The sequence below is a fragment of the Echiichthys vipera genome (assembly GCF_963691815.1).
Source record: "Echiichthys vipera genome assembly, chromosome: 4".
NCBI classification, from domain to species: Eukaryota; Metazoa; Chordata; class Actinopteri; order Perciformes; family Trachinidae; genus Echiichthys; species Echiichthys vipera.
The window spans coordinates 1,889,900-1,909,418 of record NC_139829.1 but is presented as its reverse complement, the minus strand read 5'-3'; the positions used below and the strand labels follow the sequence as shown (position 1 = coordinate 1,909,418).

The 19,519-nt window shown below is 43.3% G+C and overlaps 1 protein-coding gene across 3 annotated transcripts in view; it reads left to right on the top strand.

Moving 5' to 3' along the window:
- tncb (tenascin Cb) overlaps positions 1 to 19,519 on the top strand; it is an 82,706-nt gene that overhangs the window by 29,102 nt on the left and 34,085 nt on the right. For 2 of the 3 annotated variants that reach the window (XM_083912450.1, XM_083912449.1), the window contains exons 7-11: positions 6,958 to 7,227; positions 7,480 to 7,665; positions 10,685 to 10,774; positions 12,182 to 12,445; positions 16,133 to 16,408. In XM_083912450.1, coding sequence (XP_083768576.1) covers positions 6,958 to 7,227; positions 7,480 to 7,665; positions 10,685 to 10,774; positions 12,182 to 12,445; positions 16,133 to 16,408 — 1,086 coding nt within the window. The remainder of the gene's footprint in view (positions 1 to 6,957; positions 7,228 to 7,479; positions 7,666 to 10,684; positions 10,775 to 12,181; positions 12,446 to 16,132; positions 16,409 to 19,519) is intronic. The other variant, XM_083912451.1, reaches the window with a different exon arrangement.

Genomic DNA, 19,519 nt, shown 5'->3' with positions numbered 1-19,519 from the left:
ACCAGAGAACAGCTCATGAACATTCGGGTAACAACTCCGCGGGATTTGTTTCCCGAATTTCTGGCTCCCACATCGGTTCTGGTGAACTTTTTAGTCCAAGGTGCCCTCGCCTTTACAACTTTACGCCGTCGCAGGGGGAAACGAGCCGGTGCGCTCGTGCGCCTTCGCCAGAGGGGAGGACGCACGCCGCTACCTGGAATATTTCTCTCTAACGTGCGCTCACTGGGCAATAAAATGGACGAACTTCAGCTCCTGTTGAGGAGAGACAAGGACTTTAATTCATCCTCTGTTTTGTGCTTCACCGAGTCATGGCTGTGTGAGAACATCCCGGACTCTGCGCTACAGCTGGATGAATTCCAGCTTCACCGAGCGGACCGTGACACGCGGCTCTCTGGCAAAACAAAGGGTGGAGGTATTTGTTTCTACATCAACAGCGGCTGGTGCAACGACGTAACGGTGATACAACGGCACTGTTCTCCCCTCCTGGAAACTATTATTATTAACTGCAAACCATTCTACTCCCCCTGTGAGTTCGCTTCCTTCATTCTGGTCGGTGTTTACATTCCACCGGAGGCCAACGTGCAGGACGCACAGCGCGCACCAGATACTGGAAGTGGAGCGGACCAACCCGGACTCCTTAGTTATTGTCCTCGGGGATTTTAACAAAGGTAACCTCAGTCACGAATTGCCCAAATACAGACAGTTTATTAAATGTGCAACCAGGGAGGGGAACACTCTGGATCACTGTTACGCAACAGTCAGTAACGCTTATCACGCCGTCACCCACGCTGCACTGGTACACTCTGACCACAACATGGTCCACCTGATTCCTGCCTACAGACAAAGACTAAAACTCTCTAAACCTGTGGTGAGGACATCAAAAAAGTGGACCAGTGAAGCTGCAGAGGACTTAAAGGCGTATCTGGACTGTACTGACTGGGATGTTTTCGGGACTGCTTCCACCAGTCTGGATGAGTACACAGAAGCTGTGATGTCATACATCAGCTTCTGTGAGGACTGCTGTGTACCAACACGCACCAGGGTGACTTATAACAATGACAAGCCCTGGTTCACACCCAGACTGCGACAGTTGAGGTCGGACAAGGAAAGGGCTTTCAAAAGTGGCAACAGAGCAGAGTACAAAGAGGCCAAGTACAGGTTTAGCAGGGCGGTGAGGGACGCTAAACAGCTGTACTCCAAGAAGCTACAACATCAGTTCTCCTCGAACGACTCTGCCTCTGTCTGGAGGGGGCTCAGGCAGATCACCAACTACAAGCCAAGAGCCCCCCCTGCTGCTAACGATCAACGACTTGCCAACAACCTCAACGACTTCTACTGTCGCTTTGAAGATCACCTGGACAGTACTCACACCACCCCCCACCACACTACCCACCAGCTCCAGCCCATCAGCCCTTCTCCCCCCACCACCACAATAGAGACTGTAAACCTCCTACCACCACAGCTGATCCTACGTCAGGATCCTGTTTGTGGACTTCAGCTCTGCATTCAACACAATCATCGCGGCTCGTCTGCAGGACAAGCTTTCTCAACTCAACGTGCCAGACTCCACCTGCAGGTGGATTACCGACTTCCTGACTGACAGGAAGCAGCACGTGAGGCTGGGTAGCCTCACCTCGGACTCCAGGACGATCAGCACCGGCTCTCCGCAGGGCTGTGTTCTTTCTCCCCTGCTCTTCTCCCTGTACACTAACAACTGCACCTCCAGTCACCAGTCCGTCAAGCTCCTTAAGTTCGCGGATGACACCACCCTCATTGGACTCATCTCTGGTGGGGATGAGTCTGCCTACAGATGGGAGATCGACCAACTGGTGACTTGGTGCAGGGAGAACAACCTGGAGGTAAATGCTTCAAAAACAGTGGAGATGACTATAGACTTCAGGAAGAGCACAGACCCACCCTCCCCCATCATCCTGTGTGATTCTCCAGTGGACAGTGTGGAGTCCTTCCTCTTCCTGGGAACCATCATCTCCCAGGACATCAGGTGGGAGCCAAACATCAGCTCCCTTATCAAGAAGGCTCAGCAGAGGACGTACTTCCTGAGGCAGCTGAAGAAGTTCAATCTACCACGGACAATGCTGGTCCACTTCTACACTGCCATCATCGAGTCCATCCTCACCTCCTCCATCACCGTCTGGTACGCTGCTGCCTCTGCCAAGGACAGGCGCAGACTGCAGCGTATCATACGTTCTGCAGAAAAGGTGATTGGCTGCAACCTCCCTTCTCTCCCAGAACTCTACTCTTCCAGGACCCTGAGGAGAGCAGGGAGGATAGCTGCTGATCCCTCCAACCCTGGACACTATCTGTTTGAACCTCTCCCCTCTGGCCGGCGGCTGCGGTCCATCAGGACCAAAACCTCCCGCCACAAGAACAGTTTCTTCCCCTCTGCCGTCAGGCTCTGGAATTCTGTTAAAGACACTTAACTGTCATTCGTTATATTAACGACATCTGGAACTCATACGTTATATTAACGTACCCAAATCACAGGTGTTATATTAACACCCCCCCCCCCCTTTTTCACTGGACACTTTAACTTGCACATTACAACCTACACTGGTCACACAAATACAGTCACTTATATTTCATGTATATAATTCAATGCCATATGTTTAGTTTGCTTGTGTTCATGTTTATATTTATGTAGGCACTGTCAAATCAAGTCAAATTCCTTGCAATGAAAATTGTCTGGCAATAAACCTGATTCTGATTCTGATTCTGATTCTGATTCTATTCTATTTTTATTTTATATTACCTTTCAAGATGAAATGTTTATTCTTGGTGTTGGATTTAATCAAATAAATTTCCCCCAAAAATGCGAGTTATACTCTAGTGCGACTTATATATGTTTTTTTCCTTCTTTATTATGCATTTTTGGCTGGTGAGACTTATACTCCGGAGCGAAAATACGGTACATCAAATAGCAGGGATAACATGAAATCTGTGGATAATCTTATATTGAGTCTCGTAGGATTTATTAGAACATTTTCTTTGCATTCAACAAGATCTTTTTCCACATCCCCTCATCCAGATGGGATCCAAAATCCTCCTCCCAGGAAGTTTTACTATTAATAGTAGGGATGTTGACAAACATTTGAGAGTAAATATAACTTAAAACTTTCTTCTTTAAAGAAAAAGCCTTTAATAGTGTCTTTTCAAGTATATTCACATTCAAGTCCCTCATTTATGTTGGTATAGAATGGTTATCGCTCCTAAACTGTAAATAATGAAAAAATGTTTTTGAGGGAGATGGAATTCAGTCCTGAGTTGAGAGAAAGATTTTAAAGTTCAATTTGAGAACAGATTTTGTTCTTGAAAGATACCTGCATCGTTCAATGTTTTAAAACCTATATCTAAACAAGACAGTTCAATATCAGTGCCAAAACATAGAATTGATTTTCAATCCCAAAGTGTCCATTTTTTATGGTTATTTCTAACAATAAGAGTATATTTTATTCCCTGTACTGAAATTGCATTATAAGGGTGTATTTGAGCAGACATCTGATATTTTCCAAATCTAGAAAGATGGAATTAGCATCATTATTTAAGTGATGTATCTTATTTGTGAAGCCCAGTGATAATACATTATATTTGGCAATGCTAACCTCCCTTTGTCCCTTGGTAACTGCAGTTTCTCCAATTTGAACCTTGGGTGGTTACCCTTCCATTCAAATTTACTTATCAAACTATAAAATTATTTTAAAATTTTGGAACTGGTTTGGAACTGGAAGCGCTGGAATGTAATTGGGAAGCATCTGCAATTGATATAACAGTCTAGGCAAGACATTCATTTTAAGAATGGCAATTCTGCCAAGTAATGATATTAACAAATGGCTCCATCTTTGAAGATTTTTTTCGAATTTCATTCACCACTGGATCTAAATTAATTTACCATATAATTGAAATTACAACAGATATGATTTCCTAAATATCTAAACCCATTAGGGGACAACTGAAAAGGAATGTAACCCGATAAGTCAGAACAAGTCAAGTTCCCTGGAGGTAGAGCTAATGATTTTCCATAGTTGATTTTATAGCCAGCTTGTGGTGCAGAATATAACAACTTAACCCATTCAGTAAACCCATCTTCAAAAGCAAACCCCTTAAACGATTTTAACAAATAATCCCACTCTAGACTAAAGCGTTAAGTTTCTGAATTTTAACATACTGTAAAATACCCAAAAAATCTCCTTGTGTCTGAATATGATTGCCTGTTTTGGATATAACCTGTCTGGTCATGTCCCACAAATTTTGGTGTGATGTGATCAATCCTCGTAGCAAGAACTTTAGCTAAAATTTTACCGTGTGTGTTTTTGATACTTATTGGTCTATCGGATTCAGGGTATTCTGGGTCTTTATTTTCCTTTAGAAACATAAATACTAAGTCAGTGTACATATAGTTCCAGTCTACAGAGTGTAAAAGTTACACTGAACCTATGGTTTAGTTTTCAGAGTCCATTTAACTCTGGTAAGAGTTAATATTTTACACTACACCAATCTAAGAAGTGACACAAAGAGTTTTTCAGTGTTCATCAGACTTTACTCTTATTTGTTCACTCTTCCTGATTGTTAAACCTTCTCCCCAACTCCTAACACATTAGATACATTTCCATTAGGGTCGAATACCGAGAATGAGGCGGGTTTCCCTCACTGAAACGCCCCTAATTTGCATGTGAGTTGCTCGGCCGTTTGTTTACTCTGTGGGAGAACAGGGCCCCTTTTCTCCCCTGAGAGAAGCCCGGTTGCTGATAGGATGTAGCTCTCAGCGGGATGTGACGTGTGGTCCTACAGACGCCACAACAACACGGTGAAGTAGAGTAGACACTTTTATCCATTGGTGAAGAAGAACACAGCATAGAAAATTATCTGTGCACCTTTATCTTTGCACGGGCTTGGATTCTGACCTGTGGTCCTTTGCTGCATGCCCCCTCTCTCTCTCTCTCTCCAATTCACACACACACACACACACACACACAAACACACTCACACACTCTGGGTGGCAGAGCAGAATCTGTGTGCATTCACATGGGCAGCAGCCCCTTCATATCCCGTGATCCCCCATGAAGTCTGTGGGATAATTTGGGGGGGGGCGTCCCACGATGGTAGTTGCAATTCCTCCGTTTGGACACAAAAGCCTGTCACACTTCCTAGGGGCCTGCCATCGTCATTGACTGGATCTACAGTGAATGGCTAGTTATAGCAACATACCAACTTGTCGATGTTCCTTGTTTTAATGTGATATGTTGATTTTGTGATGTTGAGATGGTGTTGGTGGTGGTGATGGTAAAACGTGTAACAACAGAATGATTTCATATGTAATAATAACAAATGAAATGTGTATGTATCTTGTTATAATGCGATTATGTCTTCAAAAGACAGCAAACATTAGCGTGTTTGTGAAAAATAATTTTTCCATTTTGCACATTGACAGAGATGGTATAATAGGGTTCAATTCTTCTAGTACATTTTTGGCCAAAAATCCCTAATGGATGTATTTTGAACAAACCTTGTTATGCACTGTTTATGCATGCACTTGTGCAGACACATATGTTTGCCCACGTGTCAGCACTTCTTGGATTATGAGGTTCAGAGTTCTTCATGTCACTCAGGCTATCTTAATGTCTCCCATTACACCAGCTTGCAAGCGCGTACTGTGGGATTTGCATGCTGAGGGGCTAATTGTGTGAAGTGATTCCCTCCGCTCTTCCTTCTCTCCTCCCCCTTCAACACAACCCACCATGCGTGGGAGGTACCCGTCAGTCAAGTCGTCAGGCACAGAGGGCCGGCAACCTCCCAGGAGAATGGTCTTGTGACACCCAAAAGACACACTCGCAAGCGTCCTCAGAAGACAAATTTGTGTTAAGCTTGAATGCAGATTCTTCACTTAATCAGTGCTGCACAGAAGGTTGACTTTCCTAAAGTTGCTTACGTGGGACAAATTTATTTCAGCGGCAGTGAAAAGGCACCCTTCATGGCGTAGGGATTTGGTCTGTTAAGAGGCTGAATAACCTTATAAATGCAAGAGGACTGTCACATTCTCAGCACCTGTATTGCTATAATGACTTCATGCATATACTCCTTCCCACATCAACCCTCTACTGTATGTCTTCCTGTCTGCATGGCCTATAGTCAGAGTTCAATTCCATCAATGGATCGAGCAAGGCCCTAACACCGTAATATAACCATGATCAGAAATGTCTACCTCTGCTCAAATACAAATCCTAGCTGGAAGGAAATAAAACTGAGACAAAAACATGTAGGTTTGGCTGCAATGCCATGTAATGCCATGCTATTGTGACCCTTTCACACAATGTAATGCATCTAGTAGCTATATTCAGCTGATGGTGATCATGATGCAGCTTAAAATAGGAAAACAGATACTCACAAGATAAAGGCCCCTACACATGACATGCGGTAAAAGTGCTTTATAGGCCGCTGACCTTTAAAAAGCTCAACCAAAGAGATTGAAGCTTTGAGTGTGACGTTTCCTAGGAAGCCAGAGGGCGACATCAAGCCAGCTAGAAAGATGTAAGGAAAAATGTATTGTTTGAGTGTCTGAGTTTCCCGAACTATTTAACGTTACACTAAAGTCGTATCAAGATCTCAGAAGAAAAGGTAATGATAAAAGTTTATAAGCTGTCACAGCAGGTTTGTGAATAGGCAGTTTATGAGCTAACAGTTTTAATACTAACGCTGATTTAACTGTTTACTGGATCTCTCCACCCAACCTCACAGTGAGCCCAGCACAAAAATCTGATTATAAGAAGGCCCCTTAAGTGTTCAAACAGCATGTACAGTCTGTGCTTATTCAACCCAACCCATCAATGTACTGACTGTACAGTCCATTGGGAAAGCCTCAGTCCTCTTTTTGCAAATACCTGGTGATATGTCTATCCAAATAGAAGCACATTGGAATTTCACTGGTACCCCTTGCCTCTCCAGTGATCGATGCCCCAAGCCAAGTGGATGTGCGTGACGTGACAGACACCACAGCGTTGGTGACCTGGTTCCAACCCGTGGCTCAGGTGGACGGGGTCAGCGTCTCCTATGGGCCCAGCTCAAACCCCGCTGATCGTAAGGTGGTGCAGCTGTCCTCCACTGACACCCAGTATCACCTGGGAGGCCTCACCCCCGACACCCAGTACGAGGTGTCCCTGTCGGCTCGGAGGGAGGAACGGACCAGCATTCCTGTCTATGAGTCTTTTCTCACAGGTGAGAGTGGAATAACAATGTGATGTGCTATGAGGCCAAGAATAGATCTACCTGAACCATATTACATCCTTCTTCCCAGATGGGATGATGAACAGGCACAGCCATTTACTGTTTTTAAAGCCATGTTAAATGAGCTGTGTGTCAGCTGACTTTCTCTGTAGAGCCTAATGAGTAAATTCCCCCATGTCTGTCCTGAAGGTTTGGGGCTAGATATGAAATACAGTCCATCTAAAGTCCATTTCTGTGTTGTAGACCTTGATGCCCCTAGAGACCTGCAGACAGTAGACTTGACGGATGAGAGCATTACTCTTGAGTGGAAGAACAGCCAAGCTCCAGTGGAAAACTACCGCATCAAGTACGGACCTCTGTCTGGAGGTGAGCACAGAGAGCTGCTCTTACCCCCAGGACCCAAGGACACCACCCAGGCCAAGATAACCGGTACTGGTTACCACAGCGACACACACATGAACACACACTCAATCATCCATTCAGGTGAATATACATTATTTCTATAATGTGCAAGGTGCAGAAGCTGAGACTGGTGTCAGCAACACTTCACAAGTACAACTTTAGTCCGCCTGTGAATGTTCCTACGTCCAGGTCATCGTTATCCTCAAAGCAATTCCAGTCAAAAGCAACTGGACTTGTTGTTTGTCTAGGAAGACGTTTCACCTCTCATCCAAGAGGCTTCATCAGTTCATGTACGCATCTGACCAGGCTGGGACTGGTCCAACTAACTGGTGTGAGATCCAGGTATTTAACCTCTCACAAGGCCGATGATGTCACTGAAAGCCCACTCCTTTGATGACACCAATGTCCAAATCTTGGACAGAGAGGACAGATGGTTTGAAAGAGGAGTAAAAGAAGCCATTTATGTAAAAGTGGAGAAACCATCGCTAAACAGAGGAGGAGGTCTGAGAGACCACTTATCTCCAATTTACAATGCTGCCCTTTCAGCCCTTCCCAGGAGATTCAACAATCTAACCTCAAAGAACAACTGTTCACACATGGCCCCGTGTGACCCCAACGACTGTCGTTCAGACTCAATGGAGCGCTAACGAAGTCGAAACCAACTGCCCACCAACGACTGTCACTCTAACGATGGGCGTTGGCACTTGGAGCACAAAGGGGGTTTCAGTGACATCATAGGCCTTGTGAGAGGTTGAATACCTGGATCTCACACCAGTTAGTTGGACCAGTCCCAGCCTGGTCAGATGCGTACATGAACTGATGAAGCCTCTTGGATGAGAGGTGAAACGTCTTCCTAGACAAACAACCAGTCCAGTTGCTTTTGACTGAAATTGCTTTGAGGATACAACTTTAGTCCACTAACCACAAGCTTTCAACCACATATCAGGGTCTTCATCAACCACAAATCAGGGTCTTCATCAACCACAAGTCAGGGTCTTCATCAACCACATTTAAGGGTCTTCATCAACCACATTTCAGGGTCTTCATCAACCACATTTCAGGGTACAATCAGTTGCCATGTAATTAGGCACACCTGCACAGTCTATGGCAATAACTCTTCTGGCATAAAGTTGACTTTTGTGAAGCCTGTAATGATGTTGTTGACTGTTCAGGTTTTAGCATTGAGCTCGTAGGTAGTGATGGTGTTGTACTGGACTGCATTATATTGAGAGGTGTTTCTAATATAAATATATACAGAAACACCTCTAAGTGTAATATAATGAGCTCCAGTATGACACCTCATTTAAAGTTGTACTCCATAAGAATTAAGATACCTTGTTTCTAGCAGCCTCATTGTCAGTAAGATGTGACTTCAGGTGAGCCTGTTCTTGATCACTATGTGTGTTGACTTGTTTGTTTTTGCTCTTTTGTAAACTTTCAATACCTATATGTTCCCCTCCTAAATCCATACACACATGTTCCTATTACACTTACATATTACACCTCTATTGCCCTGACGTTGCTTCCCACCTCTGCATTTCTGGTGTGTTTTTCTCCAGAGTTCGGGTTGAATCTCAGCTGGTCTGGCCACTATGCCAGCCCGAATTTGAGCAATCGGCTGTTCTCCGGAGTTAACAAAGGCAGTGTGTCGTGAGAGCGTGAAATCGTCATTGATAAAAACACCACAAAAAGAAACATGAAAACAATTGAAAGTAACCTCATTGTAGAGGGCAGAACTTAACAGAAGTTAGGGTAAGGAAACAGAACAAACAAAAGGAGAATAGAAGTTAAGAAAGTTTTAAAAAGCGAACTCAAAGGCTGGAGTAGAAATAGACAGCGCAAATTTCGCACACTATTAGCCTGCCAGAGGAATTAGGATAGGACTGGTACTGATCGCCGTTACAGTAAAAAAAAAAGAAGCAAAACATTTACTTTCATAGTGTTTCCATTCTTTTGTCTGCCTTGAGTTCACATTAGCCCATTACTCTCTAACTCTGCATCCAAATGACGCAGCTGAAAAGCATCTGTGGGGGGGAGGAAATGGGTACAGTGTGAAGTGTTTATTCACCTAATTCTTCAGGCAAGTGTTTGTGGTGCTCCATCTTAAATGGTCAGTGTTATGTTCAGCCTGCTCATTTCCAAAATGGGTTGCCTTTGTTTTGTGTTGTGAAATGTTTGCCCGTCTACAAAAGGCTCACTTTATTAGAAAACCACCCAGGGGGGTTTGGCATTCAGACTCTAAATGGAATAACACTGTTTCTTGTTTCACTGTGAGATCTTGCTCAAACAAGAGAAGTGGGAGCGATTTCATCTATCTGCACTGCTGAAATTATAAAGCCATGCTTGGAGGCGGATGTGTTTCTTTCTGTTAGTTTTTGTGTGCTGTGGCATGGCAGGATTCGACACTATGAGAAAAAAAAGCTTAAGCCAAAAACGGGCTAATAGTGTCTTTGTCTGGCCCAATTCTTTGTCCTTGGGAGGCCCATCCCATGGAAATAAAGCAGTGTGACCATTCAGCCGACGTCTCACTCACTCAACACACACCTCAGCACTTCTTTCACACAGTTATTATCTGTAATTGCCTTCACGCTCGTGATTTTATTGATAATGAGTTTCCTGGGCATTAGGTGTAATTTCATGCTGCAAGACTCTGTGTGTGATGACCTCTGTGGGAGTTAATAAAGGAATTAGAGGCGATCAGGCTGAGAGAGGGCTTAATTGTAGAGACCAAAGGGCCTCCGGAGCCGCTGTATCATACCAAGTGCTGTTTCTGCTCCACGACAAGGGCTCTATAGATCCATCAATGCAAATACAACACTGATGTACCACAGTGAGCACAGGCATACCACGAAATGCAATTAGGCTGCAGACTATTGTGCTACCAAGCCACTTGAGAGTGTTTTTGTGTTTGCCATAGGCTCGGAGCCATTAGCCAAAACAGCTGGCCACTTGATTACAGAGCCTCCCCATCGTTCATTTGGTGACATCTCAGTGGATTTGTACAAACAAAACATGACATTGCTTTTTATTTTACCGTGTTATGTAGGCCTGAGACCTGGCACAGAGTACGGGATGGGTGTGACTGCAGTGACAGATGAGCGGGAGAGTCTGCCCACAACTACCAATGCAGTGACTGGTAAGATGCTTTCTCTAACACTGTGCGTATACTGTTAATTAACATTATGTATCTGCCTTTTACTTCATAATAACTTCATATTACATAAAATAACTTTATTGTGATTTATGATTTTGTTAATTAGACATATACAGCATTCTCTAATCATAAAATATATAATAATTATCCTAAAAACAATATATAGACCAAAAAAGTAATTAAGCATGTGTATTAATCTGCATGCAAATATGCATATATACAGTATATATATATATATATATATATATATACAGTATACAGTATGTACCCACATACACATTTATAATTGCACATACAAATAATTGCTGCTCTGCTTTCCATACACTCTTGTCTTTCAATACTGTATACTAATTATCATTTAATTTACCTTCACTTTATTGTTTTTAATTTAGGTCAAAGCCCTGAGATCTTCAATTTGTTTTTGCTAGCTGAATCATTTTCAACCGGTGTAGACGCATCTTTGCTTCAGTTTGGTCGTGTCTAATGGCATCTGCCTATTGACTGCAATTGTGCTGCTTTGCATTGTGCATGAAAACACAGTCACAGTAAAACAAACAAATCATAGCACCAATGCACCAACGTTCTTCACTCATATGAACATATAATCTGAATACTTTTCAAACAACGCAGGCGTGCCTAGATGAATAATTTCATAAAGAAAATATCTCATTTCCTCTTTGCTTCTGTGCTGCTGCTGACCAAATTCTGAAGTTGATTTAGTAAATATGAACCTTTTAACTGCTGCACTAATCAAATTTCTTACAAGAAGTTTTTTTGTTTCATAATTCCATACACTAATTTCTGCTGTTGTGCCCTTTCACGATATTTACTTTTCATTATAATTTTCTTTTAATCAAACATTATTCTTCTAGAAATTCTCACCTTATCTTTGGTTATTCAGTAAGGAAAGTTTGGTAATGAATCTTTCTGACTACTAGTGCCCGCTCAGAAGGGGGCGATTGCTCGGCTCCCTGTATTGCTGCTTGCAACGTTCCCGAGAAGCGCTCATCTGATCTCACACTCACACTTGAACGTTTCCCAAAATATGCAAAAGACAAACAAAACAACAGACAGCGAGAGAGACATGCAGCCACTGTGGCCTCTGCTGCTCCTAGTTCTTCTTGTCTTTATCTGAAATAACACATGGACATAAAACCCGCTACTGCATGTGTGCCAGAGGAGACCTAACTGTTTCACAAGATGGCTACTGGTTGAGTTAATATCAGAATCAGAATCAGAAATACTTTAATAATCCCAGGGGGAAATTATTTAAAGTGATGTGAGTTGGCACTCAAGAGTAGCAATAGAAAAAGGATAATGGCCTAAAGTTTTGTTTCGCTCTGTAGTATCTAATCCTGAACCTTTCCTTTCCTCTCCCTCCTTAATTAGCCCTGGATGCTCCCAAGGACCTGACAGTTGCAGAGGTGACTGAGACTACCATGATGCTGGAGTGGAAACGCCCCCTGGCCAAACTTGACTCCTTCAGACTGGTGTATGTATCTGCTGATGGCCACAGGGCTGAGGAGGTGATCCCAGGCAGCTCTGAGTCTCACATCCTGCGGGGCCTTACATCCGGCATGCTCTACACCATCAGCATCATCGCCGAGAGGGGCCGCAGGACCAGTGCACCCACCACCATCTCAGCACCCACAGGTCAGCAACTCCAGCTTCAAATGCAGTGTTCCTGACTAAGCAGTAGTGCCTTAACATTATAGAGAGTCTGATATGTCTGGGAGGAAACTGTGGAAGACAGGGGAAGTTTTTCACTTACATTTCAGATACTTTGTTCCATATTATTACAGTTTCGGTTAACGCGACCTCTGGGGACTACAGATGAAAACTAGCTCTCAACTGTATGGAATAAAATACATTAGGTATTGTCCTCATGGTAAATGAATACATTTCGTGTCTGAGACAGAGGCTCCTTTGAATGTAGCCCACTGTTTCCATGCTGGTGGTGCAGGGTTAGAGAATAACCATAGGTTAATTTTTGTCCTCCAGTACTGCAGCCAAACTGAGGCAATGAATTGAATTCATTGTTAGCTTCTCAATGTAAGTCATTCTGTCTCAACCCCCCTCCCCCTGAGGCTCATTTATAGCATGTGGGATTATTTTTCTTTTCCCTGATTTTTAAACCAAAACAAGAAAAGACAAACGAGGTAATTGTGGCATATTTCTTGTGCTGCCTCCAAGCCAAACATTTCTCAAGTAAATCTTCCAGTTATGTAACTAGTGCCCATTAAATGCATGGCTACAGGCAAAAATCGATATGGCATGAGGGAAAAGTCGGTGAGCTTCGGAATAACTGTCTTTTGCTGCATTTTTTGGATTGCATTCTGCCAAGAAGAGCAGAAAAGATTGTAGACTTGTGTGTGCGTGTATGTTGTGTGAGAGTGTGTGTGTGTGTGTGTGTGTGTGTGTGTGTGTGTGTGTGTGTGTGTGTGTGTGTGTGTGTGTGTGTGTGTGTGTGTGTGTGTGTGTGTGTGTGTGTGTGTGTGTGGGTGCACCTGTCCAATGTTTATGTACACTTGTCTGTGTGCTCATGTGTAGCATATACGATTTAGAGACTGATTGGATAAAAAGACTGAGATAGAATGAAACTGTGTGTGTGTGTGTGTGTGTGCGTGTGTGTGTGTGTGTGTGTGTGTGTGTGTGTGTGTGTGTGTGTGTGTGTGTGTGTGTGTGTGTGTGTGTGTGTGTGTGTGTGTGTATGTGTGTGTGCGTGTGTGCGTGTGTGCGTGTGTGCGTGTGTGTGTGTGTGTGTGTTTAAGGCTGGGGGTTTGTATGGACATGTGTGCAGCCCACACAATGTTCATTCATGTGATAATTATTGGCGTGAGTCCCGCTCCCCTCTGGTTTTGTGCTATTTGACCACGATGAACTGTGGCTCTGTCAGATAAAAGGCCACATGCTGAGACTCCTGTTAAAACATTGTCTCCAAATTCAGCAGCCCTCTAATCCACAGCCCGAACGATCTACAGCCTTTATCGTCTCCAGACGCATAGCGCAAACACTGATCACACTCGTTTTACAGGAGAGAGGGGAGGGGCGGAGCAAGGTGAGAGGTTTGCCTGACAATTGCAGAAAGGGTTTGTTTTTTGAGTGTTTCAGAAGAGCTGTTTAAGTGAGCTACTGGGAATCATTACCAAGCCAAAATGTACTTCTAACATTTAAGGTACAGAATGAAAGATGTGGAACCAAACTGATGTAAATCAAACACACAAAAGAGGAGACAAAAGCCAGGATCGTGATTTAAACTAATCAGCTGACTGGAAGATTTCTCCTTGGGAACAATGACAATAGACATGTGGAAATGATAACAATTTCAGCCCCAACATTTAGTGCCCAAATTTATACAAAAAAAGAAATGGCTGACTGCTGTTGTACTTTTCCTGATAGGCTGCAAACCTAGAGATGTCTTAAAATGGTATCAGCTGTGCAGAAAGTCTCACATATGTTTTATGTTTGATCACAAGCAAAAAACACAACAGTGTCACTCAATGGATCCATGTATTGCCATAATTTGGGCATCATGATGGGGGGTAGTGCATGAGCAACTGATTCTCTGTGGAGAAAAACAGGTAATATAGAGAATAAAAAAAGCAAGATCATTGTCCTGCATGCATTGACGTGATCTGCACAGCACTGTATGAAAGAACAGACGTTGCCTGATTCTTATCTGAAAGACAGATACACATGTAATGCTGTGAAATGATGTGAATGAGTGTGTATCAAATGGCAGATATCAGAATGAGAAGGTGATATCTCAGGGGACCATTTGATTTAGTCGTGACACACATCTTTAACTGCATGTGAAAACAATTATTACAGCTATTGCACTGATAAAAAGATCATTACCAACAAATAGTGCCGAATTCCACGGCGAATAGGTCTATATGCTGTCGACAATAACATTACACCCTGACCCTAACCCTAACAAAATGCTGAATTAAATAAGTCGAGGCAGAGGTTTATGCGACCGGGGAACATAGGACCCTTTTGGGTCAATCATAGGGATGACCCCCGGATATGCTAGCATACTATAAATCCATAAAGTGGACCAATGCTAGCTGGCTCAACAAACGTGCACGCTGAGATAGTAATGGCATAAGCAATGGAACATAGCATTATTTCATCAGCATTAAAATATATAAATATTTCGTTATTGTAAAATGTAATTAAAGATTTCAAATGACTCTTGATATGCAATTTATTTTTCGGACAGTGTTTAACCCAACAGATTCCATTGTGTTTTGTTTGTTCAAGCTAGTCAACTTCCATCTAAACATTTACAGTTCTGTATACTGTTTAAAAAAGGAAAGTAGGGTGCTTAGAGGGAAGTGTTGCTGCAAGCTGTTTTATTTCCTGCAAATCCAGAAGAGAAGTTTACAGTTATGAACACGACACTGACTTAAATCCGCCCCTCACCACCGGGCAAGAAACTCATCAGACATATGCAGTAAATGCATTTTCCATGTCCATTTGAGCTCTCATAAGTGATGAGAAGCTGATTCCAGCAAAGCCCCCACCCATTACACTCCTATTGTCTACCACCCCATTTGCGCTGCACTGGCACAGTGGAAAGAGGATAATGGTCGCCTTGATGTTTACCTGCACCATCTATCCATCTCTTTCTAATCTACTCTCTGAATGCTTGCACACTCAATGGACTCCTATTACAGGCTGCTGCGCGTGGCTTTGCATGACCTCCATAGATTTGAAGTGGACAGCGTACTTCTGCCATACTAGTCGAGCTACGCTGCACCTTCAAATGTTAATGGCTCATTCATAGCCATTAATGTGCATAGGCTGCATCAGCATGTCTGCCTGCTGCTTTCTATCTTTAACTCTTCCCACTTACTGTATATGGTAATGTAGAGGAGATGGCTATAGGCATCCATTGCTACTGAGGCTTTTGATGTGTAAATAAGGGAATATTTCCACTCCAGACAAAGTGAAGGCCTTTTGTCATTTTTCTTTATCTTCACAGCAAAATGAAATGATTGAAATACAAATGAGAGATCATCATCAATGCTGTCCCATTTTTTGGCAGCTGATATTGTCAAGGACTCTTCCATTGCTTAGCAGAAGCTCAATCTCGTTTGTTTTATATGTTTCACTTTACATTGTATACGTTGTATATAGGTTAGACGGAGGTATGGGGCCCATTCTGGATTTTTTAACATTTGAAATCTGCTGTCCACTCTTTACCAGCCGAGTTTCGATCCAAACAATTCCAGGATTGGCTGTGAAAAACCTGTATCACTCTACTCTTTGTCATCATTCTGTATGTCTGTCCTCGACCTGTAACTCCATGTTGATGTGTTTGTCATCACCCAGAGGAGGAGAAGCCTGTGGTGACCAACATTACCGTCAGTGATGTTTCATGGGACAGCTTCCTCCTGTCCTGGTCTGCTGAGGACAGGATGTTTGAGGCCTTTCTGATTGAGGTTACCGATGCAGAGACAGGTGCTGAGTGGCAAAACCACACAGTGCCTGCTGATGCTCGCAGCCTCACCATCTCTGGCCTCTCCTCCACCACCTGGTACAGGGCCAATCTGTATGGGATGTACAGGGGAGCCCTCTTAGACCCGGTCTTTGCAGACACCATCACAGGTATCAACACTGGGGTCTTGCTCTTTCCTTTGCTTCCTTCTTCTTCTGCTGCATACAGTGAATTAATCACTGTCATTATGTGTGGACTTTCTGGAAATAACAGATAATTGCAGTTGTCTCATGTGTTTGTCCGTTCGGTTCTGGTGTGGCCCATTTTAAGTATTGTAGAAACACTAGTCCATGTTTGTTTTTACATTGTGAGATTTAAATTAGCACTGTTGTTTTTCCCATGCCCTTTAACATGTCTTTCATTGGCTTAACAGAAGATAAATATTTTGGGGAAATCAAAAACTTGTTAAAACGGTACCTATTGGCATTGGGGATGAACGCGCTAAAAGAGCTGTGTTCATTGAATACAGCTTATGTTTTTGGTAAACAAGCGAATTAAACGTGTCCTAATGAACAAGAACATGAGCATTGTTAACTCTAACGAAAGTTAACAACGCTCATGCACTGTGATTTTAAAGCACCTGAGGATTAACGAGTGACTGCGTTGACTGGTGACTTTAAGCCAAATGCATTCCTGCTCATTCAATTCAATTCAATTCAATTTGATTTACAGTGCCAAATCTCAAAACACTTTACAGAGCAGGTATAGACCACACTCTATGACTTATAGTAACTTGGCATAGATAATAAACACATTAAACACATGAGTATGAACTAAGAATATTCATATGAACTACTGAAGCCAGTTCCTATGAATATTTGAAGAAGATCATGAACAAATCAGAACAGACTCAGTAATTCATTCAGTTTAGGAAGTGGGCAGTGACAATAGTTGGGAGCTAGGTATCACCCTATCAATGACGCTAAATCAGGCCAGGGGCGTAAGGTTGTGGGGCAATGGACCCTTCCTTACTTTCTACCCACTTATTTCTGCCCCCCCCCCCCCCCCTTGTTTGCATCTTGCACGGATATCGGGCTAGGCTACCCAGTGTCAAATTTAGACTTCATTTTGTTCAACAGTACGTATGTTATATTTTGTGACTGTATCATGCATGGTTGCAACAGTATCGCATTGACCAAATGACTGTGTGAAGTGAACTTTGACCTCACTCTTGTGAAATGTGAATTCACAGTACCTGTAGGGATAGAGGCCCGTTTTAGTCGTCCCCATGGACAACTCAGCTCCTATTTTCGAAGCCCAAACTGCAGCGTTGGAAGTACATTTCAAAAAGGTGTGTGTATAAAGAAAATCTACTAGCCTCTGTGATGGAAGTCATTCTTCATGGGGTAAACAAAATCTCTTATCCATCCACTGGAATGCACAATCCAAATCCCCAAACACCTCCTCATCATGCACATATCCCTTCCTTTGATGCAGGGATTGTGACATGGGCATCCACACAAAATCCATTAAATCTAAACTAACCCGGCCACAGATACGCCTTTGATCCACCTTTACACTGTCAGTCTGCCTGTTGGTACGAGTCCAGCCTGAAACAGCACCTGGTCTGTTATGTAGACAGGCAGAAACACATAAAAAAAAAAGGTCAGTGTGCTGAATAACTGCGGCACAACAGGTGCGCTAGTTTCCCCACCCACAACCCCAATCACAGTCATTACCTGTGATTAACATGCTGTGAATAGCAGTATGTGCCTGATTAGTGGGCTGTAACCAGCTAATGATGCCTTGTAATGTCCCCTGAGCACCTTCACAAACGAAACAAAATACCTTAACATTAACACCCTCACCATCACACTATGAAACTATTTAGACTGGATTAGAATGTCAAAAAATAAGCAGTTTCTGGTTGGTTGATAATTTTTGTTTTTAATGTCAGCATCGATCCCGACATTATAATTCAGCATTTCACTGATGAGGATCAGTCAAGTGGAAGAAAGATGGGAGGACTGACAGAGGACAAAAAAAACCCTGAGGCGCTTTTGTCACTTTGTGTGAGGCCTCTCTTCTGTATGCATCCCCAGTTCCCCCCAGCCTGGGCTGCTCTCCATTCTCATGCTGCCATTGCCCCTGGGCTCTGGTGCTAGGGTGCCAGGGGCTTCTGGGGCCACGCAGAATATGGCTTGCGCTCAACACAGCCCATTGTCTGCATGCTAATGCCTTGTGAAACCATCTTAACATTTTTCATTAGCATCACTTAATCCATAAAACATTTCAACTTGTGAATACAAGCGCTGACTAATTTGATTATGTTATGCACAGTGGTCATTGTCGGTCTACTCGGGGAAGATGTTGTGGGGAAGATAAAGTCCTCTGAAAAGGAAATGAGGAAACTTTAAGTTTTACACAACAAATGATTGATGGAACCACAAAGAGATGTGGACAGCGCCCAGAACAAGCTCAACTTAGTTGTGATTCTTATCCCCACAAGCTGCTCTCGTAAAGTTATCAGGCGACACTGGAACCAGCTCTGTGCATACCTTTTCAGCAGGTTAGCTGGCGCTGGCGCATATCTCCTCCAATAACAGGCTCTCTTTTGTGAGCAAGGATTGTGTTCCCTCAGGTCTTGGGTGTGTGGAGGGATATGGGTTGGAGGGGTAGAAGTGGTGGTGGTGGGTGGGAGGGTGAAATCAGTAGCAAGCTAGCACATGTTAGCTGATGGATGTGGCCCTCCCTCCCTTCCACTGACCAGCTAAAGCTGCCCGGCGGCTAATGAAGAGTGACAGCTCCCTGGGATTTGTCTGCTCTGCTTCTTATTTCCACCACTTCTTCTCACAGCGAATGCCTCATGTGTTTTCCCTCACAATAAAAAAAAGGGGTTTCAGGCTGGTTCAAGGACCCGTGAGACCCTCACATTTGGTAGAGTGTTTTAATGAGCAGTGGCGCTGGGCTTTATTGAGGCTTTTTCTGAGCCCACTTATATATGTGCTTCTATCCGGACTGCTTTAAAAGCTCTGTCCAGTCCATGTACCCATCTGTTCTGCTACCATAAGTTTCTCCAGCTAATTTGCTGCAGCAGATACATCCTTTGGAGAAACTGAGCTTTTTCTCCAGCAGTCGTAGACTACTGCTGTCTCTAAGCCTCTATCACTGCCATTATTAGTGGCAGCTAATGATTGATTTACTACCAGCTTTTTACAGCACCACATGCACACACTCCTAACGGCTAATATACAAAATGCCAGGAAGAGGAAGAAGAACAG